This window comes from Panthera leo, chromosome B3, assembly GCF_018350215.1.
Source record: "Panthera leo isolate Ple1 chromosome B3, P.leo_Ple1_pat1.1, whole genome shotgun sequence".
Taxonomy (NCBI): domain Eukaryota; kingdom Metazoa; phylum Chordata; class Mammalia; order Carnivora; family Felidae; genus Panthera; species Panthera leo.
In genome coordinates, this window is record NC_056684.1 from 110,733,025 (window position 1) to 110,758,974 (window position 25,950).

General features: G+C 45.1%; 1 protein-coding gene across 2 annotated transcripts in view; it reads left to right on the forward strand.

Moving 5' to 3' along the window:
* FNTB (farnesyltransferase, CAAX box, beta) overlaps positions 1 to 25,950 on the forward strand; it is a 66,817-nt gene that overhangs the window by 19,315 nt on the left and 21,552 nt on the right. The window contains exons 2-7 of one of the 2 annotated variants that reach the window (XM_042943510.1): positions 5,182 to 5,248; positions 8,041 to 8,113; positions 10,393 to 10,484; positions 18,913 to 19,059; positions 19,161 to 19,244; positions 24,682 to 24,768. In XM_042943510.1, the coding sequence (XP_042799444.1) occupies positions 5,211 to 5,248; positions 8,041 to 8,113; positions 10,393 to 10,484; positions 18,913 to 19,059; positions 19,161 to 19,244; positions 24,682 to 24,768 (521 nt within the window). In that variant the 5' untranslated portion in view covers positions 5,182 to 5,210. The remainder of the gene's footprint in view (positions 1 to 5,181; positions 5,249 to 8,040; positions 8,114 to 10,392; positions 10,485 to 18,912; positions 19,060 to 19,160; positions 19,245 to 24,681; positions 24,769 to 25,950) is intronic. The other variant, XM_042943509.1, reaches the window with a different exon arrangement.

The window sequence follows — 25,950 nt, forward strand, 5'->3', positions numbered from 1 at the left end:
TTAACTTGTTACACAGAAAAGATTTTTGGAAGAGGTGAATTGAGAATAAAGGAATGGCAAGGGTATTAGTTTGTTAGGGCTGCTATAATGAAATGCCGCAGACTGGGTGGCTTAAACAACAGAAATTTATTTTCTCACCGTCTTAGAGGCTGGAGGTCCAAGATCAAGGTGCCAGCAGGGGTGGTTTCTCCTGAGGTCTGTCTCCTTGGCTTGTAGGTGGCCGCCTCCTCATTTCGTCCTCACGTGGCCTTTCCTGTGTATGCTCCTCCCTCGTGTCTCTTCCTCTTCTTATAAGGTCACCAGACCTCATTTAACCTTAAATACTTCTTGTTTTTTTTTCAAGTTTGTTTATTTATTTTGAGAGAGACAGAGACAGCACAAGTGGGGGAGGGGCAGAGAGAGAGGGAGAGAGAGAGAATCCCAAGCAGGCTCCACGCTGTCAGTGCAGAGCCTGGTACGGGGCTTGAACCCACGAAGCCATGAGATCATGACCTGAACTGAAACCAGGAGTCAGATGCTTAACTGACTGAGCCACCCAGGTGCCCCCTTAAATACCTCTTTAAAGACTGTGTCTCCAAATACAATCATACTAGGGGTTAGGGATTCAACATATGAATTTTGGGGGACACAGTTGAGTGCAAAACAGTAAGGCTCTTATACAATTTGTGGCTGGCCAAAAGAAGTTGGATATATGACCCTTTAATTTAAAACAATCATAAGCCTCAGAGAAGTTGAAATTCAGTCAATTAGCATTGTGGCCCTTGAAGTTCTATATAAACCAAGAAACCTTTTTTTTTTTTCCTTCAAATGTTTATTTTTGAGAGAGAGAGAGAGAGAGAAAGAGAGGGCGAGTGAGCGCACAGGCAGGGGAGGGGCAGAGAGAGAGAGAGAGAGGGAGAGACGGAATCTAGTGCAGGCTCCAGGCTCTGAGCTGTCAGCACAGAGCCCAATGTGGGGCCTGAACCCACGAACCATGAGATCATGACTTGAGCTGAAGTCGGATGCTTAACTGACTGAGCCACCCAGGCACCCCAACAAAGAAACCTTTTGCAAGATTTTAGAGTAATCTATACATATCGGCATTAGCATGTATGTGGGTGCATGCCTGTGTGTGTGTATTTATGATTAAGTGGACAAAAATGAAAGAGAGTAGTTTCCCTGGTGGAAATGCTTTCCGCATAGAATTCCTCTTTTCCTGCATGTGGCTGGTCTTCAGATAAAACAAGCCAGAGGAGGGGCGCCTGGGTGGCGCAGTCGGTTAAGCGTCCGACTTCAGCCAGGTCACGATCTCGCGGTCCGTGAGTTCGAGCCCCGCGTCAGGCTCTGGGCTGATGGCTCGGAGCCTGGAGCCTGTTTCCGATTCTGTGTCTCCCTCTCTCTCTGCCCCTCCCCCGTTCATGCTCTGCCTCTCTCTGTCCCAAAAATAAATAAAAAAAAAAAAAAAAAAAAAAAAAAAAAAAAAAAAAAAAAAAAAAAAAAAAAACAAGCCAGAGGAACTTATCAGTTCCCTCCTGGTAGGGCTGCTAGGGCCTGGCTGTGAGTGAGGGTCAGCTAGGAGGGCGCTGTGGGGGAACCTGCCCACAGGGGCCAACCCAGTGCTGCATAAAAGGTGAGTGAGACTCCCTTCAATTAGGTGTTTCTGGGCATGTGAGGTTCCAAGTGTCCAGAGGCAGGATCCTGAAGAGTCAGTCAGACTCAGCAGGGAAGCATTTGCCCTTGAGGTCTTTCGTTTTGTAGTGACTGAAAGGCCCCTTGCTTGTCAAGTGAGGAGTGCTGAGAAGACAAGGAAAAGAGTTTCTTCTCCAGGCTTCCTGTTTTCCCAGGAAGAGGAGGGATTTACTTAGGTGCGCGCTTAGGTGCCTAGTTGGGCTCTCTCAGAATCCTCAGTCCCACCATGAAGGTCAGCTTTGGCCGGCGGGTCTCCTCAGCACGGTGGGTGTGAGCATGAGCGAGAGCTGACCGCTGAGCCAGTCTAGCCTCCCCTCTCCTTGCTGTCTCTGAGTGAACCTGAACTCCCCTGGAGGTTTATCATTCTTTTAAGGTGAAGGGACATATATCCAGGGAGAACAGTCTCATTAGGTCCATCGGAAACTGTCCTTACGGTGCCTTTATTCTTTCTTCTGTTCATTTGACAAACAGATGTTGAGAGCCTGCGCTGTGCTGGGCACAGGTGCTGAAGCCAGGTGTGAGCTCTCCTCGGAGTTACACGGATCGGAGTGGGGAGGCCTACTGACCGGGGAATCGCAGTACACGCATCCCTTTCTCACCTGGCCCCTTTCCCCCGCATTGTGCTCAGGGTCACAGACCCTTCTTTACAGGAGACCTTTAATGCTCTCTGGCCTCCCATTTCCGAATGAGGTGGCTGGTGATCTCTTCGGCTTTCCCTTCTCCCCTCGCTCTGTGGCTTAGCATCTCAAGGTATTTGGCGTATTCAAATTCCTGTGACTGTTTCTTCAACAGAAGAGGGCTGACCTGTAGAAAACCCCACTGTGAGTCAGTCCTTTCCGAGTTAGAAATTGGGCGATCTGCCTCCACTTTCTGTATTTGCCCCCACCTGGCTTGGGGTTCTCCTCGTCTGCACTCCATCCTGCCCCCCCCCCCCCCCCCGCCCCCAGCCTCTCGGCCTGGGCCAGCATGACTGTGAGCTGTTTCACCAGTTCCCTGGTCTCGTTCCGTTCCTTCTCATCCCACCCTCCTGGTCCTTCCCATGGCATCCGTCTCCCTGCTTCTGCTGAAGGGTCCCGTTGAGATTTCCAAGGAGCAAAGTGCTGTGACGGCGCCTGCCGTGTGGCTGCACCAGAAGTGGTCCCACCCGCTCCAGTGAGGCCTTCACTACCTCCGCGCGCTCCTCTTATCCTCACCTCTTGTACGTTTCCTAACACGTTCCCCCAGTGGCCAAGCCACAACTCTCCCCTGCTCCTGCCCCTGACTCCTGAGAACTCCAGGTTGTCCCGCATGAGTTTCCTCCCCCCTCCCCCACTTCCAAGTCCTGTGTTTGTCTAATGTCACACTCTCATGATGTCTGTCTCTGAGAATGGAGCGTCCTTCCTTATTGCCAGACTCTCCTAGACTGCGCACCTAAGCAAATCCCTCCTCTTCCTGGGAAAACAAACAGGAAGCCTGGAGAAGGAACCCAGAACTCTCCACCCCAACCCCCCTCCCTCTTCGTTGGGGGTCTTTGCTGGTGGATTTTCTCTGGGCTCTTGCATCTTCAGCATCTTGGCTCTCAAGCATTTTTTACGTCTTCTGTGGCTGAACCACTTGCCTTCCCCCCAGTGCCCCATCAGGCTGCCACTCTGTTGTCTTTCTCCCCCCACCCCCACCCCCACACACACCACAGACACACTTAGATTGTGGGTTTGGTTTCCTGTCACTAGTCTTACCCCAGCCCATTCAGCCTGCTGCCACTCCTGCCATCTAGAAAATGCAGATCTGACCATGTCTTTCCCATGCCTAAAATACTTCAGCCACTGCCTTAGAATTTTTTTACTTGGGGGGCACCCGGGTGGCTCAGGTCATGATCTCGAGGTTCGTGAGTTTGAGGCCCACGTCGGGTACCATGCTGACAGAAGCCTGCTTGGGCTTCTCTCTCTCTCTACCCCTTCCCCACTTGCACTTTCTCTTTCTCTCTCTCTCAAAATAACTAAACTTAAAAAAAAAAAAAGAATTTTTTTTTACTTGCCTTTTATTTTTTTGTAACAGCTTTGAGATACAATTCAGATATCGGATATCATATAATTCACCCATTTAAAGTGTACAATTCAGTGGTTTTTAGTCTATTGACAGGGTTGTGTAGCCATCACCACGGTTAATTTAGAACATTTTCATCACCGCGCAGAGAAATTCTGTCCCCCTTAGCTATCCCCCTCCCATCCCTCTGTTCCCAGCCAGCCCCTGGCAACCACTTCAGCTGTGGATTTGCCTCTTCTGGACATTTCGTATAAACAGAATGATACACTATGTGGTCTTTCTGTGACAGCTTCTTTTACTTAGCATGGACTTTTCAAGGGCCATCTGATGCTTGAAGCACAGTGACTCCCATTTGCTCTTCGGTTTAAAGTCAAACTCCCCACGCATTTATAAGTCCTGCGTGGTCTGACGCCTCCGTACCTCTCCCGTCTGATTGCTCATGGCTCACTACCTTGTACATCTGCTCCCGCTGAACTGACCCTACACAAACGTGCCACATTGTTCCTTTCCTGAAGCGCCTGCCCCATCCCCTTCTTTTTGGCTGGCTAACTCATGTCTCCTTCGTTTCTTGACGTAGTGCTGTGTCCTTTGGGAAGTTAGTTCTGATCCTCTGTGCCTTCCTGTGTGCTGCCAGAGCCCGTCAGGCTTTCTGTTTGTCGGATGGGGCCCCGGCTGCCAGTGGCTCATCGGTGTCCACCTCTGGACACAGGGCTGTAGCTCTGGGGAGCAGGGTCAGTGTCCACTGATCTGTGCAGGATGCTCGGCCCGCACAGAGTGGGCACTCCCTGAGTCCTGACCCTTGGAGCTCCTTGAAAGAGAAAGTGAGTCTGTCCTTCTCTTCTTCTTTGTGATCTGGAATCTGCTCTCTCTGCTCCCTGAACTCTCCTAAGGTCACCAGCCACTTTATCGTTTGTTCTCTTTTTCCTCAGTCTTGCCGTGTCATCTGCGACTGTTAAATACCTCCATGGAGGTCTCTCCTCCTGTTTCACCTGGGACACAACATTGCCTTTGTCCTCCTCCCACATATGCAGCGTTCTTTAATTCTCTCCTCTGGCTCCTCAGCCTCTGAGCCCTTAAGGATGGGTCCTCCCCCAGTTCAGCATACAGATTTTTCTCTCTGCTTTGTCCTCTACTCCTGCAGCCTCACCTGTCACCTGCATGCAGGTAAATGACTCCTAGTCTGTCTGTGTCACTTGGAGCCTTCTCCTGAGTCTCACATGTGTTTCCAACAGTGCGACTGACGTCCTCACCCCCATAGACTTCCCGTGCCATACAGCCCCCCTGCCCGTGGGTCACCATGGTGTTAAGCCCCGAGTGCTCTAAGGACTTCTACTCTGGTAGATTCTTGGCACCCGCCTTACCCAGTGTTCCCACCTCATCTCTCTCCATGCTTAGTGCTTTCACTCAGTCTCCTTTGTAAACACATGTTGAACGCCTACTGCTGCCAGATAATTTTTCTAAAAGCTTAGTTTTTTTCATTTTTTTTCTCAGCTCAAAGCCTTCAGGACTTCACCTTATACATGGCTAGAATGAAAAAGACAAGAAATAACAAGCATTGGTGAGGATGTAGGGGGAAAAGAACCCTACTGCACTGTTGGTAGGAATGCAAACTGAGGCAGTCACTGTGGGAGACAGTATGGAGGTTGCTCAACATTTAAAATAAGAAATACCATATGATCCAGTAATTCCGCTACTGGGTATTTACCCAAAGAAAGCAAAAAAACTAATTTGAAAAGATATATGCATCCCTGTGCTTATTGCAGCATTATTTATAATAGCCAAGATACGGGGGCACCTGGGTGTCTCGGTTAAGCGTCCGACTTCGGCTCAGGTCATGATCTCGTGGTTCGTGGATTTGAGCCCCATGTCAGGCTCTGTGCTGACAGCCCAGAGTCTGGAGCCTGCTTCAGATTCTGTGTCTCCCTTTCTCTCTGTCCTTCCCCCACTTTTGTGCCCCCCCCCAAATAAATAAACATTAAAAAAATTTATAATAGCCAAGATATGGAAGCAACCCTGAGTGTCCATCAATAGATGAATAGATAAAGATGTGGTATATATACATAATGGAATATTACTCAGCCATAAAAAAAAGAATGGGATCTTGCCATTTGCAACAACATGGATGGACCTAGAAGGTATTATGCTAAGTGAAATAAGTCAGACAGAGATATTGGTGATAGATGGTAGCTTCACTTGTGGTGAGCACAGCATAATGCATAAACTTGTTGAATCACTAGGTAATACACTTGAAACTGATGTTAACATTGTGTGCCAACTATGCTTCGATAAAAAAATAAACACAGTTGAAGTGGAAAAAAAAAAAAAAAGAAGAAGAAGAAAACCTCCAGGGTCTACCTCTGCCTACTAAAATTGAGTAGAAATTCCTTAGCTGGCATCCCAGACCCCTATAGAAGGGCTTGCATTGCCTTTTTGGCCATTTGTCCTTTATTCCTAATATTCAGGCCAGATTCCCCCACACCTCTTGCGCACTTTATACCTGTGCTCCACCATACAGTGGCCGTTTGCCTCCCGCAGCTATTTAAACTTAAATTAACTAAAATGCAACAAAATTTGAAATTCATCTCCTCAGTCGCACTGGCACACTTCATGCGCCCAGTAGCCGCTTGTGGCTGGTAGCTGCCTGTTGGACAGCACAGATACCGTTCCCATCATCGCTGACAAAGTTCTTTTGGACAGCACTCGTCTGAACCTGCTCGTTTCTTTTCCTTCTGGCTACCATCTCCTCACCCTCTCTACCGGTAAACATTTTTTTCCCTCTACCGTGGCCACCCGCCTTATACTCCTCTTCTTCCACACGACCTTTCCTGATCGTTCCTTTCTTAATGAGATGCCCCCAGCCCCTGGCTTTAGAGCCTTGGTAGTATTTTATCTGTTTCCTTCATGAAATCTACCCATTTGTTTTTTATATCGTAGCCACTTGTGTCTTTAAGTCATTTCCAGTACTGAACTGAGAGACTTTCTGAGGTGAAGACTACATTAATGGCTTTACTCTGAGCATGGTACGGTGGGAGTTCAATAAACAATTTTTGTTTTATTTTATTTTATTTATTTATTTTTTTAAGTTTATTTGAGAGGGGCATCTGGATGTCTCGGTTGAGCGTCCAACTTCAGCTCAGGTCATGATCTCGCAGTTCGTGAGTTCAAGCCCCGCATTGGGCTCTGTGCTGACAGCTCAGAGCCTGGAGCCTGCTTCAGATTCTGTGTCTCCTTCTCTCTCTGCCTGCCCCCCACTCAGGCTCTGTCTGTCTGTCTGTCTCTCTCTCTCAAAAAACAAAACCAAAACAAAAAAAAACTCATTAAAGTTTATTTGAGAGAGAGCGTGCATGTATGTGAATGGGGGAGGGGCAGAGAGTGAGGGAGAGAGAGAGAGAGAGAGAGCATCCCAAGTAGACTCCGCACTGTCAGTGCAGAGCCCGACTTGGGGTTTGAACCCACGAACCATGAGATCATGACCTGAGCCGAATCAAGAGTCAGAAGCCTAACTGACTGAGCCACCCAGGTGCCCCAAACAATTTTGGAATGGATCACCTAGAAAACAGAACAGTTCTTTTTTAATTTGTGTTATCAGTAAGCACAGGGGACGTCTTGCCGTTCTGTTCTTTTTTCATTCCTTCTGTAATCACACAGGCCTCTTCTGTGAGACCAAGCGAGAAGTGTGGCCCCCTGCAGCCCCTGTCCTTTGCCCTGCTCATGCAGGTGGCCACAGGAGGCACATTCCACCTTATAGGCCAGTGTTGCTGACGTCAGTGCCAAGGAGAGCAGCTGGCTGCAGAATACGATTATGATCCCCTGGCCAGGGCAGTGGGTCAGCACGCAGGAGGTGGAATTTCAGGGAGGGAATAACAGACGCACAGCTGAGGGGCAGGCAGGGTATGAACGACCCACCTTGGAGAAGTGACCCCAGAAGAAATGACTGAAATGTCAGAGGCTAACCAAGTCAAGAAAGTGGTGAGGCTCAGATTGGAATTGCTTACAGGGTGGGGAGCCACAAGATGTGTGTTCACAGTGAAACCCTGCAGGAGCTTTCTGGACGGTTTGTCATCGCCTGGCCTGTGTATTCACTGTGGCTTTTCACTTAGCCCAGAGTCACCTACCATGAAGGAGAGGAACTCACCCAGAACATTTGCCAGCACGTTTTCAGATGTGTTAGGGACATTCAGGTGCTGGCCGCCTCTCTCTGGTTTGGCTGCCCTTGGGAGCTGAAGGGGATGCTGGTTACGTACTTGTTGGTGGTAGGGGGGTGGGGGATTGTCCCAAAGCTGGGAGTGTATGTGTGTGCACACGTGTTCTGTAGCAGGGTGGAGGTTTTCAAGCTCCATGTCTTTCCAGGCTTATTTTGCAGAGGGAGAAGCACTTCCATTACCTGAAAAGAGGCCTTCGACAGCTGACCGACGCCTATGAGGTAAGTATACTGCCCAGGAGCTCTGTCAGATGGTCAGCCAGACGGTCCTCCTTTTTTCTGTTGGAATGTAAAACACCCATCCGCCTGGCCTCCTGCAGAGTCACTCTTTGTACCACGTGGCTGTGGCAGGAAGTAGGTTCATGGGGAGTGGGGAGCCTGGGCCACAGGGCTGGGACTCCCACTTCTGAAAGGGCAGAACCAGGTCTCTTCCAGTCTTCTCCTTCCCACCCCCCCGCCACCCCCAACCCAAAGACAGAGCACCCTAGATGGGGTGGCGCTTTCTTGAACTGTTAGATCACAGTGAGGGGTTCTCGTGCTTTCTGCTGGATGCCCCTTGCCAGCTAGCTGAAAGGCAGTTACCTGTCCATCGCTAATCCTTTGCCCTATAAGCCGATCTAATTCCTATGCTGGCCAAAGGATCAGCATATAAATCCCAGCGAGGGCTAACACAGTTTAGCAGTATAAAAATGCCCACGCTTAGAGTGCATTTTAAATCTCATTCCCCAGAGCTCTGGGGTTCTACCAAGGGGCCTCAGGGGAGGGCAGTGGTGGTGGAGGAGGTGGTGGGGGGAGGGTGTTGGGAAGGTGGCAGGCAGAGGACAAATGTCAACAGGAGGGCTCCAGTCCTTCTGCCTTACTTTACACACAGCAGCCTTGCTTTTCATTTGCTTTTTATTTGGGGGTCTACATTTGATTATTTGCAGCAGGGATTGTCCAACTGAAATGCCGGTAGACCCAAGCAGGTAGCATAAATAAGAGAAGTGGGCAGGTGGGAGGGAGACTGAGGCAAACCAAAGGCCCTGTGCTTTTCCTGTGTTGCTGCCAGGTGCTGCTATCCAGGAACGCAGACCCAGGCTTGCCAGATCTTTCTCTCTCTCTCTCTCTCTCTCTCTCTCTTGCTTTTTTCAAACGAAGCCAGATTTCTGTGTGAATCTCCCAATGCTTAAATGTTGCAACTAATTCTAATTAAAAAAACAACACGCTACAGGGAGCAAGCAGAACAGGTCCCGGGCTAGACCTGGCCTTGGCTCAACATTTTCAATCTTTGCTGGGAGTCTTCTGTAGTTAGGGTGCAGTCAGCCCTGATACAGTTAATACCATACCAGGGAACAGTTGAACAGAGGGCTGAAAGCTTACCATGCCTTATCTCATTTAATCCTCACAGCTGCTAGGTGAGGTAGGTGAGTATTTCTTACAGATAAGGAAACAGGCCTAGGAAGATTAAGTCACTGCTCAAAAACACGTAACTGTAAGCGGAAGAGCTGGGACTGCCACCCAGACAGGCCAGAACCACACCACTTGCTCCCCAGGTGGCGGCCTCACCACAGCCAGAATGGTCAGCACATTTATGAGGAGGGCAGCTTGGGCCACTGGAAAGAGCACTGGTGTGGGAGTCCCAAAAACCTGACTTCCTGTCTCAGCTTTGACATTTGATGTCTTTTCTCTGGGAAAAGTTCATCTCTCTGGACCGTATTTATATACTTTTAATCTGGAAAACTGGAATAATAATACTACCTGCCTGCCTAGCCTTGAATGCTCAGTACAGGTTTGTGGGTTGAATCATGATCCAAAGCTGTTCACATATGACCTTGGGAAGCCTTTCCCAGCCCCCCAGGCAGAATTAGGCTCTTCGTGTGCTCCCTCAGGACTCTGCTTCTGCCCATTACAGCATATACCGTTATTCAGGTACATGTATACATGTGATATGTGCCATCTTGTTCCGTAAAGCGATAAGGTAACTTGTGCTTAAATGCATCTGTCCAGAGCCCTCTTCCTCTGCAGATAAACACACACATTCTATATCCGAAGAACCTCAACAGTAGGAACTGAATTTTATTCATTATTTTGCCCGCAGTATCTAATGCAATGCTTGGCCCACACAAGGACATGCTAAATATTTGTTGAATCAATGAGTGAGTTAATCCCAGGAAATCCCTTTCTGAGAGTATATATCGACTTGGGTCTGCACTGAGAAGACAGCATCACTTAACTTCCTAGCATGTGGGCACTCCTCTGCTCAGCCTTCCTTAGGTGCCTGTCAGGGAAGGACCCAGTGGGGGCAAGGTAAACTTCTTTGTCCCATTGTCCTTTCTGCACACGTGTTCATTTCAGCTGCTGGCTGGGGCCACAAAGCAAAGTGTCCTTCATTCGTTTATTGTTCATAGGGTGCCTTCCTCCCCCTTTCTAAGCTGCTGGGGTGAGACAGATGTTGCCTTGTCAGCAGCATCTTGGAATGATTCTGAACGAGGGGTGTGTTTTCTCCCCTGTGCCTTTCACAGTGTCTGGATGCCAGCCGCCCATGGCTCTGCTACTGGATTCTGCACAGCTTGGAGCTACTGGACGAACCCATCCCCCAGATGGTGGCCACAGAGTGAGTCTGGCTTCAGGGAACCTGGGCTGTTCTCTGAAATTCTGTTTTGAGTTGAGGGGTTCCTTGTGTTTTGTTTCCGTTTTATTGATTTTGAATGAAAAACACATCATGCTACAAAGAAATCCTTGCCCTCCTCTTGACCCCAGTAACTTCCTGAATCTCCTCCACTCTAGAAGCCTATTGTGAGCTCGTGGGTAGAACAAGACTTTGAACTCCCAAGAGAAGGATTCTGGTTTCTTCTGTGGCCTTTTCTTTTGGCTCTTGCTCTGGTCTTGGAGAAAATTCCTCATCATCAATTCTGAGAGACGTGATTTTGCTAGAAAGTACAGTATGCATTTGAATAGCTTCTGTGAGGAAGCATGTGCCAAGCCAATAAGCAAAAATGCCTTTGCCTTTCATAAACACCTCCATAGGCATCCCCCTTCACCAATGCCTGGGGGATAGTGTAGCTCTTGATGTCCTAGATGGGTTACACCCTTGGTGCCCAAATGCCTTGACTCGAATATTCTCAAACTTCTGATTTATGAGTAGAGATCTAAGCAACTAAGATTCTTCCCAAACTGTTCTGGGAATGAGTGTGGCACCTCATCTTTAGAAGCTCATCACAATTTATACTTTAAAGAAGAAACTTTAGGGATACCTGGGGTGGGAAAGGGCAGCCAGGAATGGAATCTAATGCTCCCGGTCTCACTGAGAATAAGCACGTTCCCTTGGAGGCATCTTGAGTTCACCTGCTCCCCTGGTGCTCCTGAAGGAGAGGAGTCTGGGAGGAAAGGCCCGCGAGCCAGGTCCGTTTTTCCACAGCACCAGTGACAGCCGTGCAAGGGTGCGTGCAGGCTAGTCCAGGCCTCCCCCTCTGGTCCCCCTGCCCCTGCCTGGGGTCACACTGTCAGGTCAGAAGAACAGAACCACACATTGTCTCATTCGTTCTGCCTTAACAATAACCTCTCATTCTTGCCTTCCTGGGCAGGGTGTCTTGTGATGACTATGGATAGGGAAGATAATGAAGAATTAGACCATTAACCCCTGTGATATGTACGGAGCTTTCTGAGAGAGAGGAAAAGTATGCATTGTCCTCATCATGCGGCTGCTGCAAGCCTGGGTGCTTCTGGCTCTGGAAGTAGAATTGGACACAGTTTCTGCAATAACAGGAATTTAATTGTCAAAATAAAGGCCCATGTGTTTTTGAAATACCAGTTGGGGGTTGTGGATTGTTTAGAAAATTTCTCCCCCACACATACACAATCAGGATGCACGCTAGGGGAAATGGGAGAGTCGTACACGAAAGAAGAAAAAAAGCGGTGGAAGATTCTGGAAGAGGGAAGTATAGGTGGGCCCCCGAGGAGGACGTAGTTGCTGAAGAGGAAGCACTCAGGTCAAACTGGGGTCAGCATCGATTTTGAGTTTCTTTCTAGGTTGTATACCTAGTGTTTGATAGGTGAGACTTTGCTGAGGAAATAAGTGTCAGAGCAGCTCTCGTGGCAACATCAGGTAGGAAGAGAGGGCCCCCTCGAAAGGGCTTTTCACAGTGAACAACTAGCGACAACCTAAACATCAACAGTAGGGATGTGTTAAAGTGTATATGAAGTTTAAGTAAAATATGGTACAATACATACAGTGAAATACTGTGCAGCCATTTAAAAACTTGATGTTAATTGTACTTATTATAGTGGTCATTTCACAGTATGTACAAATACTGAATTGCTTTGTTGTACACCTAAACTAACACAATGTTGTTTATCGATTTTACTTTAATAAAAACCAAATGCACATGAAGTATATATTTGTATATAAAAATGCATGTATTTACATAGAAAGATACCCATGAATTAAGTGAAAATAGATAGTTAAAAAGATTCAACTTCTGTAGATTAAAAATATAGCTGGTTAGGGGCGCCTGGGTGGCTCAGTCGGTTGAGCATCCAATTCTTGATTTCAGCTCAGGTCATGATCCTAGGGTCGTGGGATGGAGCTCCAGTCAGGCTCTGTGCTGAGCGAGGAGCCTGCTTAAGATTCTCTTTCTCTCTCTGTCTCTGTCTCTTTCCCTCTCTTTTCCCTCTCTTCCTCTGCCCCACTCCCCCATTAATGCACTCTTTTTCTTAAAAAAAAAAAAAATATATATATATATATATACACACACATAAATATATAATAAAAATATAATATTACATATAATATATAAATATATAAAAACATATATAAATATATATGATATATAAAATATGTAATATATATAATACATATATAATATATAATATATAACCAGCCATATATATGTATGCGTATATGTATATATGGCTGGTTATATGCATAGAGAAAACCAGAAAGGTGTATACACACTTGGTAATAGTTATTTCTAGATGGTGAAGTTAAAGGTGAATTTTCTTCTGTTTTTTTTCCTAAGCCTATTTCCATGTTCTAAAACTTTATTTATTGTTTCGTACTTAAAAGAATGTTTTAAAACTAAAAAGCTACTTTGTTCTAATTTCACGAACCAGTTGGTAGTGAATGACTTAAGAATTTCTGCTTTCACAGCTGCCTTAAAATCTTTACGTGTGGTTCTTCTGATTTAACAGACTTTTAAAGAATTACTTAGGCTTTCCAACAACAATGTATTTTGTTTCATGCCTAGCAGACAGTTCAGTCTAGGTCCAGATAATATCTGTTATCAACAGAGCCTAGTAGCTCTGACCTATAAGGAAATGAACTATTTTTAGTAAGATATGAGAAATCTTAATGATTTCTGTAAAAATATTGGGATTTTTAAAAGACTCTCTGATATCGGATGTATTTTGCACAGAGAAAGGAAATGCTTTGAAAATATGGTCAGCTTTCTGTCCCTTTCTTCTTCATATAACTATTAAGGTGCAGAGTTTAGCTCTGGAGTTTTATTATTTTCCTGCCCTTTTCTTTCCCCACTCTGCCACTTAGTGCAGGTGACACGCACATACACACACATTTCTCTCTCCTATTTCGTTCACCTTTGCGCTTCTGTTTAGGGAACAAGATGGCAAGCTGAGTTCCCTCTAGTGGACAAAATCACTTTCTCAGCTACTGTCACTGTTAAGAGAAGCCAGCAAGACCAGGTTTTTACTGCTGGTCTCAGATCTTTCAAAAACAACATATTCATAGGTAGGAACGTAGCTTGCCTCTCTAAGAGGTTGTATCCACAAATTGATATGTATGTTTACCTGAAATAAATTAATATTTTGGTACCAGACTAAGTACATTTGTTAACGATTTTAACGGAAGGAAGGAAGCGTCCTTTAATGAGAATCCCATGCTTCGTTATTGAAAAGTACTGTAACATAACACACAGAGTAAAGTGAAATCACAGGGAGACCGCTGCATTGTTGAAGTTAGGTTTCTAGCTTCTGTAAGATCTGAAAATTGTCTTTAACTTCATTGTTTTAAGACTTCTCTGCTTATAAAGTTTTTCCAAATGTTCATTAGTTTAAATTTTCGTGTGTCACTGTTTTGCTATTTCCCCTTCAAAAAGTTATTCGTAGCTGATCCCCTGAATAGCTCTTCAAATATTTTTCCTTTTATTTATTTATTTTTTTTAATTTAATTTTTTTTTTTATGTTTTATTTTATTTTTGAGACAGAGAGAGACAGAGCATGAGTGGGGGAGGGTCAGAGAGAGAGGGAGACACAGAATCCGAAACAGGCTCCAGGCTTTGAGCTGTCAGCACAGAGCCCGACGCGGGGCTCGAACTCACAGACGGTGAGATCATGACCTGGGCCGAAGTCGGAAGCGCAACCGACTGAGCCACCCAGGCGCCCCAAATATTTTTCCTTTTAACTTTTAAATGTAATTTGTTGCCTTACCTTTCTGTGAAGATACCTTACCTAGTCCTCTGCGTTCTGGGCATTTTTTGGCCAGGTGCTCCTGGTGTCGAGTAGGTAGAGGAGGGCAGGGGTGCTCCCAGATTTCCTCCACAGGTCAGTTCCCACAACGAACAACCACACAGTCCAAAATGTCAGACTGCCAAGGTGGAGAAACCCTGCTCTACAATAACCAACTTTAGACTTGACCTTCCCTCCAGAAGAGCAGGTTCCAGAGGATGACTGTGCTTGATGGAGTCAGACAATGTGTCAGACTCCATGGGCGGCTCCCGCCTCCTGGAATCGGTGAGGAGCCTGTCATTTCCACCTGCTCACTGCTGTGCTCTGCTAGGGAAGGAGCTCTTCTCTCCCTCGTACTAAGCTGGAGTTGTTTTATGGTATGAAATTCAAAAGCCTTAGTACTAGAGGAAGCTGGATGTCCATGCATCCATCTTCTATTGGCATCTCCCCGCAAGCCGTCCTGCTCAAGGATGACCATTCCTTTCCCAAAGCTGTGATCTTTGTAACTTATTCTCGGCCTTCAGTCTGTCCATGGTAACCTACTGTGGTGCTGAAGGTTTTCTTAAATCTTATCTAAATTCTGCTGCTGCAAACTAGCTTCAGTGTTTGTTTCTCTACCAGAAAGTTTGCGTACCTACCCTTTGTATACCTGAGGTATTTTTTTAAACTTAAAAAAATTTGTTTTTAGTATTTATTTTTGAGAGAGTGACACACACAGTGTGAGTGGGGGAGGGGCAGACTCAGAATCCAAAGCGGGCTCTAGGCTCTGAGCTGTCAGCGGAGAGCCCGATGTGGGGCTTGAACCCACAAGACTTGAGATCATGACCTAAGCCGAAGTCAGATGCTCAACCAACTGAGCCACCCAGGCGCTCCTGTATACCTGAGGTATTTTGCTGGGTAGCTTCCTCATGGTGGTGGTTGCCTGTAATATTAAGCCTTTTAATATTTGGCCATTTTTACAGTTATTATTTTTTTAAGTTTATTTATTTATTTTGAGGGACAGCACATGCAAGCAAGTGGGGGAGAGGCAGAGAGAGGGAGAGAGAAGATGCCAGCAGGCTGGACGCTGACAGTGCAGAGCCTGATGCAGGCTCGAACTCACGAACCGTGAGATCATGACCCGAGCCAAAATCAAGAGTCGGACGCTTAACCAACTGAACCACGCAGGCACCTGTGTTTTTATAATTCTAACCTGAACCTCCTTTTAGTTGGAAAATGGAGGTCTGAGCCAAATACAGTTGTGACCAGCGCTGCGTTTATGATGCTCTTAAGTGTTGTCGTTTTTGCCCACAACTCATGGGTCCTAATCTCTGGTCCTCTTTCTCCTGTATTCCTAGTCCTTTCCCGTTGTATATTGATATGCTCTACTCCTCCCCACTCCTGCCATCCCTGAGTATATTATTTATTACTTGTACTTGTTTCGTTTGTTGTATTCTTATGTGCTTCTGATTTGTCTTATATTATTCCGGACTTTAATTCTCACCTTGGCAGTGTTTCTCTGCTCCTTTTGTATTATTTTGCTTGTTCTCTGTACACGGTTTTGAGTACTTCATTCAAGTTGGTGACAGCAATGCCCATAATCTTCAGCCATCACCTGGAAGTCCGAGTAACTCCTTAGAAGTAAATCATTGATACTCTTGCTTTGAACTTGATCTTCTTACAGGTTTTACATACTTTTTAATAGTTGAATGATAGAGTGTTGGTGTTCAGGAGAACTTTCCACAACAATGGAAATGTCCTCTATTCTGTGGTAGCCACTAGGGACGCGTAGCTATTGAACAGTTGCAATGTGGCTTGTATGACTGAGGAGCTAAACATTAAATTAATTCTTAAACTTAATTAAATTTAAAATTTAAATAGCCTCACGTGGCTCGTCACTGCCTATTGGACAGCACAGATCTTTCACATTCCTACCAAAAATGCGATTCCCCACACCAGTGGCATTGCCATCAACTGGGGCTTGCTGGAAGTACCGACTTTCTAGCCCATCCAGCCCTTCTGAGCCAGAACTGCAGTTCAGCAGGTTCTCAGGTGATTTCCATGCGCACTCAACTTTGAGAGGCACCGATACTTGGCTGTACATTGGAGTCACATGGGAATTAAAAAAAAAAACTGTGGCCACTTGGGTCTCACCCTCAGTGATCCTGATTTCATTGGTATTGGGTGTGACCTGGGCATTGGGTTTTAAAAAACATCCCCCAAGTGATTCTAATTGCTCAGCCAAGACTTGTGGTTCTCAAACTGTGTGTGTACACACGTCATCTGGGAATTGGGTGAAAATACAGAGGCCCAGGCTTGTTCCTGCTTCAAGAAGCCTGGGCCTCTCTTTTCTCTATTAGCTCGCCCATGATTGTGATGCACACATTTTGGGTTTGGAAATCCCTAATATAAAAGATGGTTTCCCACTCTGCTAGAACAAAATGCCTTGCTGACTTGAAAGAACACAGATCTGCTAGATCTTTTAGTCGTGTGACAAAATACTGCATAACGCATGCTCTTTACAAAGTCGACTGCTCTTCGTGTTTGCACCATGTCTCCTGCTTGTGAATTTTTTTTTTTTTTTTTTACTAGTTAGTGAATTTCTGGTCTCTAAGATAAGTTTTTCCTTCCCCTTTTGATAGTAGAAGTCTCATTCACATTTTGGTTTTCAGAGTTGCTGAGAACTCTGCTAATGACGGCTGGCAGCTTCATGGTCAGTTTGCCAGTTCCTTAAGGTGTTAGTTGGAAAGCCTCTGGAGCAGAATGTTCTGTAATATGGAAGCGTCTCAGAGTCCAGAAAAGCCCAGCCCTGCTCCCCAGCATAGCCCCACGGCCAGTCAGATGCCACATATCAGCTGAGGAAGGTTGGCATCGAGGAATGATTTAAAGGTGTCTGGTACATTCAGATCCCAGTTCACCAGACCTTAGGCTACAGGGTCTGGGGTGTTGCATTTGGCAGGATTCTATCTTGGGAACTGGGAAAGAGAATGGGTAACTAGGTGACTCTTATCCTTTTCATTTTTTTAAATGTGCTCTTAAGTTTTATATAAACTAAAACCTTTTGTTTTTGTGATACAGAGAACTTTTTGCACGCTAGTGCAGCCAGCCTTTGTCAGGACATGAGTTTATTAGCTATTTGTTTCCAGGAAATAGGATATGAATTGATGAAGGTTTGGAAAATATGTTAGGAACAAATTAATTTTCTCCATGAAAATTAATTGCTGTTGCAAATAGGCCACAGAACTGTCTTTCTTCTCTGATGATCAATTTCAGCTTCAGTCCTTGTGTTTCCTGTAGTAAAATTAAAGGTGCAGGTACAAGGGAATGAGTATTGTTTTTGAGACCCGGGAAAACTTCAGGACCCCAGCAGCGAGTCAGCAGCATTTTTTATTGCCGTCGCTGCCAGATAATGGAAGGTCTGAAATCAAGTAATCAGATATGATGTGGAAAAGCAATAGTAAACTTGTGTCCTAGTGGAGATTCACTAGACTCTGTTTGGCCCCTCTGGCTGCAGTAGATAAGAAAGAATAAGATGAAGGAGTCCAAGAAAAGAAGGCTGCCTGAGCACTAGGGCACAGATTTCCAACATGTTCTCTTAAATGGAGGCTTGTCCTAACAGGAAGCCAGTGAGCCCAGCTGAGCTGTGGGGAGAGAGCGTGATGACCAGGGCTTTCCTGGGGCACCCCTTCCTGGTGAACTTCAGAGGACCTCGGATAAATAGGGGCTCCCTTGGTTTGACCTAAGGCAAAAATGTAACTTCTGGGCAACCTGATGCCATGCTTGGAGGCAAACCCTCAATAAACAGTTTCCCTCAGTGAGGAAACTGGAGCTTCTGTAGATTAGTGTGAAAAATTCCCCAAAAGCCTACAGGCCGGGATGCATTTTTACGATATGAGTCAGCAGTGCCGCAGTTTGCCACATTTGGCATGAGCGTGACAGAAGCCCACTTCTGTTTCGCTCTCTTAACCGTGGGGGCAGAATCCATGAAAAGCTGGTTTCTTGGTGGCGGTAGGAAGAAAAGTCAGAAGCCCCTGGGGCTTAGGGGCAATGGGAGTGAGAAGACATCTCTTTCTTTCTTTCTTTTTTTTTTTTTTTTGACATCTCTTTAAATATTCTGGGTAAGCCTAGGTGGTGTCTCTAGACCAAGATGGTTAGCATAGAAAGAAGTAGTTGGGCACCACCACAGTTTGGGCAAAATTCAAAGCTTGGGGGAGACCCCAAAGGCAAGGAGAAGGGGCTGGTTCCACAGATCCAGGGTGGTAAACTGAGTGAAAAGTATGGGAAGAATTTGGTCAAGAAGTATGAGACTTAATCCCAATCCCATGAAAGTCTATTTGTTTCTGCTTGACTTACATCCCTTGCTTTATGGTTAGACAGGTGCTTAAATACAAAACTCAGAAAGATGGGCATTCAAAATAGGGCAGAGAGGCCCTTTTCAAAGGTTAATTATATTCAATATGTGTTCAGGAAGTGGGAGGAGAGGTTTTTTTCCCTTTTGAGGGAGGGAGGGGGATGTTGGAAAAGGCATAGACTCTGGTGGAGTCTGGTGTTTTGAAATGAATGTTCTCTGACTTTGTTTTTCCCTTTGGCTGTATACCTAGCGTGTGTCAGTTCCTGGAGCTGTGTCAAAGTCCAGAAGGTGGCTTTGGAGGGGGCCCTGGCCAGTACCCACACCTTGCACCCACGTATGCAGCCGTCAATGCACTATGCATCATTGGCACCGAGGAAGCCTATGACGTCATTAACAGGTACAGCCAAAGCCAGCAGTGCCAGACCCCCAAAGGGTCCCCGCCTGCTGCTGCTGCACTGACCATTGCTGTCTCCTCCCTCTCCCCTATTTGTGTCTCAGAGAGAAGCTTCTTCAGTATTTGTACTCATTGAAGCAACCTGATGGCTCTTTTCTCATGCACGTTGGAGGTGAGGTGGATGTGAGGTGAGTGGGGTTTTCCTCAGGCCAGTGTGTCAGTAGATTCTAGATCTTCTCTGTCATTAGAGATGCCAAACCCAAGGAACAACATGGAAAAGCTGCTGCTTTGTCTCACAGAATGACGTAGAATGGCGTGTCAGTGACACAGCTCATAATCATTGCAAACATGACACAGATGTCCTCAGGTGTCACTGTCACTTGACCTCTTTTATGTAAGTGTCAGAATATAAGCAAGACAGGAACAAAATCAAATGCTTTTATTTTAAAAATCAAAAACATATTTGGTTGGTATAAAATGACATACCATACATAATATATAATAATGGTATAGTGTAATACAATCTTTAATCTCTCTGGGATAGGAAGGAAGAAGGAAGCCCAGTAGGAACTTAGTAAATATTTTCTGAATAAATTTGATGAACTCGGGAGAATGTTTATCACCTGAATGAGAATTGCTTTGGGAGGTGCACAAATTTTTGGGGACCAGTAGAGTGCAGCAAAATAGAGTTTCAGTAACTAATTGGAACTGGTTGGCCCAAAATTATTATTTTACTCTAGAATTGTCCAACATACCCCACAAGAAGCTCACTCATCTGGTGGGAGATTGCTGAAGCATATACGAAATTCACTAAGTCATTTCTCAAAGGCGGTGGATCACTGAGGTTTTATACCAAATCCTTAGAGAAATATGTGTTTTTGAGCTTTCTATAGCAAAGCCATCTTATTGCCTTATTTGTAAATGTGTTTAGCTTCTACACAAGTTGATTAATTTTCTGGGTTAACCATTGGTTCGAAAGTAAAGGGGGAGAAAAAAAACATGTAATGTGTCTATTTGAACCTAAAATAAGTTCTTCACTGGAAAAACTGTTTCTTACAACACTTCCAACACCAAACAGGTGCTTTTTCCCTCATGTTAAATAATTCTAACATGAACTAACTAGATTTAACTCAAATTCCACAGGTTAAGGGCTCAGTCCCACAAGATCACCCCCACTTCAAATGCCAGTCACAAGTAGTGTGTCCCCAGGTTACCCACACTTCTGTCTGACTTAGCTGCAAATCAAAGGTTCCCATGACGCCCTCTTCAGGTTCAATAATTTGCTAGGATGGCTCACAGTATGCAAGGAAGCACTTTACTTACTGGTTTATTACAAAGGATATTATAGAGGATACAAACGAACAGCCAGTTGAAGAGGTATATAGGGCAAGGTCGAGAAGGGTCCAAAGCGCAGGAACTTCTGTACCCGTGAGGTTGGGGTATGTCACCCTCCTGGCAGGTACACGGATGCATTCACCAACCTGGAAGCTTCCCCAAATACCTGCATTTACGGTTTATGGGAGTTTCATTGTGTAGACATGATTGTGAAATCATTGGCCATTGGTGATTAACTCACTCTGCAGCCCCTCTCGTCAAGGGGGCGATGATGCTGAAAGTTCCAACCCTCTGATGATGTGGTCAGTTCCTTTGGCAGGCAGTCCATCCTCCAGGAATCACCTCATTAGCATAACTCAGGTGTGCTTGACCAGGCACAGAGCCTGATGCGGGGCTCGAACTATGAGGTCATGACCTGAGCCAAAGTTAGATGCTCAGCCAACTGAGCCACCCAGATGCAGTTATTATGAATAACTAAAGACTCTCTTATCACCCCTGTCACTCAGGAAATTCCAAGGGTTTTGGAAGTTTTGTTCCAGGAATCTGGGAGAAAACCAGTATAGTAAAACCTTGGTTTGAGAGCATAATTCATTCCAGAAACATGCTTGTAATCCAAAGCATTTGTATATGAAAGCTAATTTCAAGAACCATTGGCTCAGTTGTGATCCTGTGACATCTGGCGTCACGTACTACTTGTATTGCAAGACATCCCTCGTTTATCAAGTTAAAATTTATTACACATGTTTGCTCGTCTTGCGGAACACTCGCAGAAGAAGTTGCTCGCAATCCAAGGTTTTTCTGTGTATGTTTCTTATTATATCATAATATCCCAGTATCTGTTGTAAAAACAAACTGAAGCATATTTTGTTAAATGTAAGAGTTTGAGCAAAATCTATTCTAATCAGGCAGTGTGTAATCTAGCAGATAGAAATGTACTCTGTGGACCTATACAAAACGAGAGATTTTTATAGGCAGAAAGGAGTGCGAAAAGGAAGTTATACTAGGCAAAAAAAGTGGGCCAGTTATTGCAAGGTTACTTTCCTTTAGGGGACAGCAGGGTTCTGTCAGGCCAGTGACCTAAGTAGTGCTCATCAGGTGATTCCTGATTGGCTGGTTTAAGATTTCATTTCTGGGGAGCTGAAACTGATTAAGATGTGGAGTTCAGCATAAGTGACTCCCTTTGGGACCTGTTGTCTTGTGTTTTTAAACCCTGAAAATGCCAACAAAGCCAATATAACTAATGAAGAAAAACAGTATTCAGTTGACTCTTTTAAAAATTTTTTAATGTTTATTTTATTTTTGAGAGAGAGAGACAGTGTGAGCAGGGAAGGGGCAGAGAGAGAGAGAGGAGACACAGACTTGGAAGCAGGCCCCAGGCTCCCAGCTGTCAGCACAGAGCCTGACGTGGGTCTCGAACCCACGAACCGTGAGATCATGACCTGAGCCAAAGTCAGATGCTCAGCCAACTGAGCCACCCAAGCACCCCTTGAATTGACTCTTCTTAAGGAAAAAGCTAAAAGTTGTCTCACCCCCACAACCAAAAGACACTACATTTTCATTTCTGTTCTACAGATGGTACAACTGAGTGTGCACAGTCTCGAAATTTAGCTTTTTTAAAATTTCTGAAATTATTAGACAAAAGCAAGATTGCTTTGGCATTATATCACATACCTTTTCAAATACAATTATTTTCTAATTTCGTTGTTCTAGCTCCAGTTTTTTCTGTGTTCTTATTTATATCTGCTAGACAAATGCTAGGAAACTTCTCCACTAGAATCGATCTGTGCCACCAAGGAACCCTGTACCTATGCTCTTCCAGTAATATGCTCTGTTCCAGCCATGCTCTCCACTTGCGTAGACTCAGAGATGTGAACGCTTCCGTGCTTTGCTTGGTTTCTAGTACCCCAATTCCCATCATTTCTTGCTTGTTATTTAATTGTCCTTTGCCTGAAAGTGTCAGCCAGGACTCCAGAGTGCTTGTTGAGTGGGTTTGACTTGGAGAGAAGCAGCAGTGATGGACATCTGGAGGCTAGCATGTCTTATCCTGGCTTAGACAGAGGAGTCTCTTGATCTTTCCTGTCTGTCACAGCTCCTAATAGTGTCTGGGATGAGCTTATTCAAGTGTTTATGGCACTGGAGGGCTGCCGATAATCAGATTGCAGTGAACTCCTAGCAAGTACAGTTTTTTTCCCGGTTCTTAAGAGAGGAGTAATTATTTATTACTGCCCTCCTAATCCAGGTTTTATAACTTGGAACATTCTTTGAGGATAGTAGGGAGACAGGGACCCAGCATTTGCAGAAGTTGAGGTGACAGGGAGTGTGTTCAAGAGTGTGCTCAAGAAAGCAGTTTAGTGTTGCTGAAGTACAGAGGGCATGGGGGGCAGTAGAAGTGAGGCTGGAAGAACAGGCTGGGACCAGACTGAGGGGTCCTGGGATCTCCTTAAGAGCTAGGGAGTTTATTTTAAGAGCCGTGGAAAGCCACGGACTAGGTTTAAGTAGGGAGTGACTTGATCTGGTTTGTATTTTATGACAACTTCTCCAGTTGCAGTGAAGAGATTGTGGTGTTTTAGTAAAAGTCCTCCGGTGTCAGGGCTGGATGGAGAAAGACCAGGCAGGAGATTGACCCAGGTAATGGTGACTTGGATTTGGGGGACAGCAGAGCATATGGAGAGGAGTGGACAAATTTGAGAGATGTGATGAGCAGAGGGGTGGAGAGAGGAAGAAACTGCGTGAAAAAGGTGTGTTTGTTCCCTCCCCTTTTCAGTGGGGGACTTGTGGCTGCTGGCTTCACATCTCAGTTCTTCCCTTTGTGAGAAGCAAACCACTTTGTTGGCCACCTCCCTACCTCAGAGGTTCCATTAGGGGTCAGGAGCAAATGCTGTGAAACCCCTCTGAGAGGCTGAAACGCTGAAAGAAATTAGCTCAGGCCTCTGAAGTTAGCTTATGGCAGATGAGAACATTTGGCATGGGGGACTCTGGTGTGCTTCTGAGGCCTGCCGGGTAACTCAGCCTCTGCTGTGCTGTGGCCAGCATGAGCGGGCTGATAAAGATGCTGGTCGCACAATAGTGCTTGCAGCTTCTGCAGAGATTTCTTTTTGGAATACCTCTGTAAGTTCGGCTTAGTAGTGTGTCCATATTGAACAATAACAGACATTAGACCCTTCTCTTTCCTTCCTTTTGTATTCCTTAGGAGCCCTTAGCAACAGGATCTGTATGCAGAATTAAAACAAACAGTTGTCTTCAGTGTAAAATGGAGCTGAGATGCTGGACATTGGAAAAGGGCATAGAAGGGAAGAAAAGACAGTTTGTAGCTATATTCGATAGTAGAAGGAGAAGCTGAAATAACATGTGTCCTGGGAAGCATTAGGGCTGGGAGGGCAGAGTGGCAAGAATTATTCCAAATCAAGTAGGATAACATTAAAAAAAAAAAAAAAAAAAAAAAAGATGTTCTCTTTCTTTTTCTTTTTAAATTTTTTAACATTTATTTATTATTGAGAGACAGAGAGAGACAGACCGTGAGCAGGGGAGGGGCAGAGAGAGAGAGAGGGAGACACAGAATCTGAAGCAGCTCCAGGCTCCGAGCTGTCAGCACAGAGCCTGATGCCGGGCTCGAACTCACGAACCGTGAGATCATGGCCTGAGCCGAAGTTGGACGCTTAACCGACGGAGCCACCCAGGCGCCCCTCTTTCTTTTTCATTTAAAAATGTGTGTGTGTGTCTGTACTGGTGTCTGTACTGCTTGAAATCAAAGCGCTTCTCTCCCTTTAAAGGCCTAAGGAAAGTATCTGAGTGGACTCATCTGTTTCTGGCCATTAGGGTTTGGTGCCCTGCTTTGGAGTGTCTGTTGCAGAAAAAATATATAGTTAACCTTTAATGTGTCCACGCTATAAACAGAAATCCTGGATCTAAAACATGACTGACATCTCAATAAATGACCGTATCAGAAATACTTGAATGACACCGTGGAAGTTTGGGAACCATTGGAGGTCTTTGAAAGAGCTAAATTCACTTTGGCTACTATTTCCTCTGATGTAGATTTGACCATGTGGAGGTAGGGAGACTAGAATGTCATGTTCTTTCACTGAAGCCACGCTGTGAGCAGCCCTATCCAAATAGAATGTCACACCTCTCAGTTGGAGACCCAGGAGGACTGACCATGTGCCAAGAGTGAGGACAGGAGGTGGTTACAGCTTACCAAGCAGAGGGCAACCCGCCTGAGAAGCTCCGTGAACCTTAGTTCATCCCTTTCTTAAAGCCTCACGTTGTCCCCGTGTGTTTCCATCCTAACAGAAGTGCATACTGTGCTGCTTCCGTGGCTTCTCTGACCAACATCATCACCCCAGATCTCTTTGAGGGCACCGCCGAATGGATAGCGAGGTGAGAGATGCTGGGGTCTGTCCTGGCCTCTTAGAAAGCAGGTGGTGAAGATTCTGAAAAAGTAAAGAAAGTGGAAAAAGGAATGGAAGGGAATATAAAATGACAGGAGATGGATTAGGGTTGTAGGATTGTGCATTTCAAACATACGTTAAAAGTTTCCTTTTTTCCGAACTTTCTTCAGTGTTGTGTAATTGTATGGATTGGCAAGGCTCAAAACCTTGGGCGAGCAGTATTTGTGGGCACCTAAGTGGATTTAACCAGTTTGGGGAGGATTTCGGTAATAAGATGCCCTTGCTGATGCCCCAGCAATCCCACTTCTACAGAAACTCACACATAGGCATGAAAGACACAAACATATGACGTGGTTGTAATAGCAGAAACCCAGGATCTGGTTAAATGTTCATAAGCACGAGATGGAGAAGTAAAGTGTGGTAGAGTCACATGGCAGTATAAATTGGTTAAAATGAACAAACCAGAGCTACATGCATCAATGTGGATAAATCCCCAAAACAACACTGAGTTAAAATAAAGGATGTTAAAACATGCGGATTAGCACATTTATTTAAAATTTGAAAACATGCACAATAATTCTATATTGTTTATGGAAAGAATCACATGTGGTAATATAAAAACATGCCTGGGAAGAATAAACACCAAATTCAGGATGGCGGTTACTTCTGGGGGGAGGGCAGAGGACATGAAATCAAGGGAAGTTTACACATCTCCGCGGGAGACTTCAGCTGTATCTGTAATGGTTTATTTCTTTAAAATAAAAGAAAGACTTGAAGCACATATGGCTAAGTTAAAGCTAGGTGTTAGATGCATGGATGTTCTATATATTTGCTAGACTTTCCTAGATGCTTCAAATATTTTATAATTTAAAAGAAAGTAAAGAAAATGTATAGTAGATACTATGTACTTGATATCCAGGCTGTATTATTTTGTTTTTTACACGTTTATTCTTATCAAAGTAGTACCTATTACTGTGAAAATATAGTTTTCAGGTAAATCAGATAGTAAAATATGATCAGATTTACTGTCTTACATAATTTTTATTTTCCTGGAATTAATCATTACCCCTTTTTTTTTAAATGTATAGACCATGGACTTATTCCCAGATTTTCTGCCAGAGCTATAAAGTTACTCTCAATACAAACACTTTCGGTGATGTATCAGTTTTGT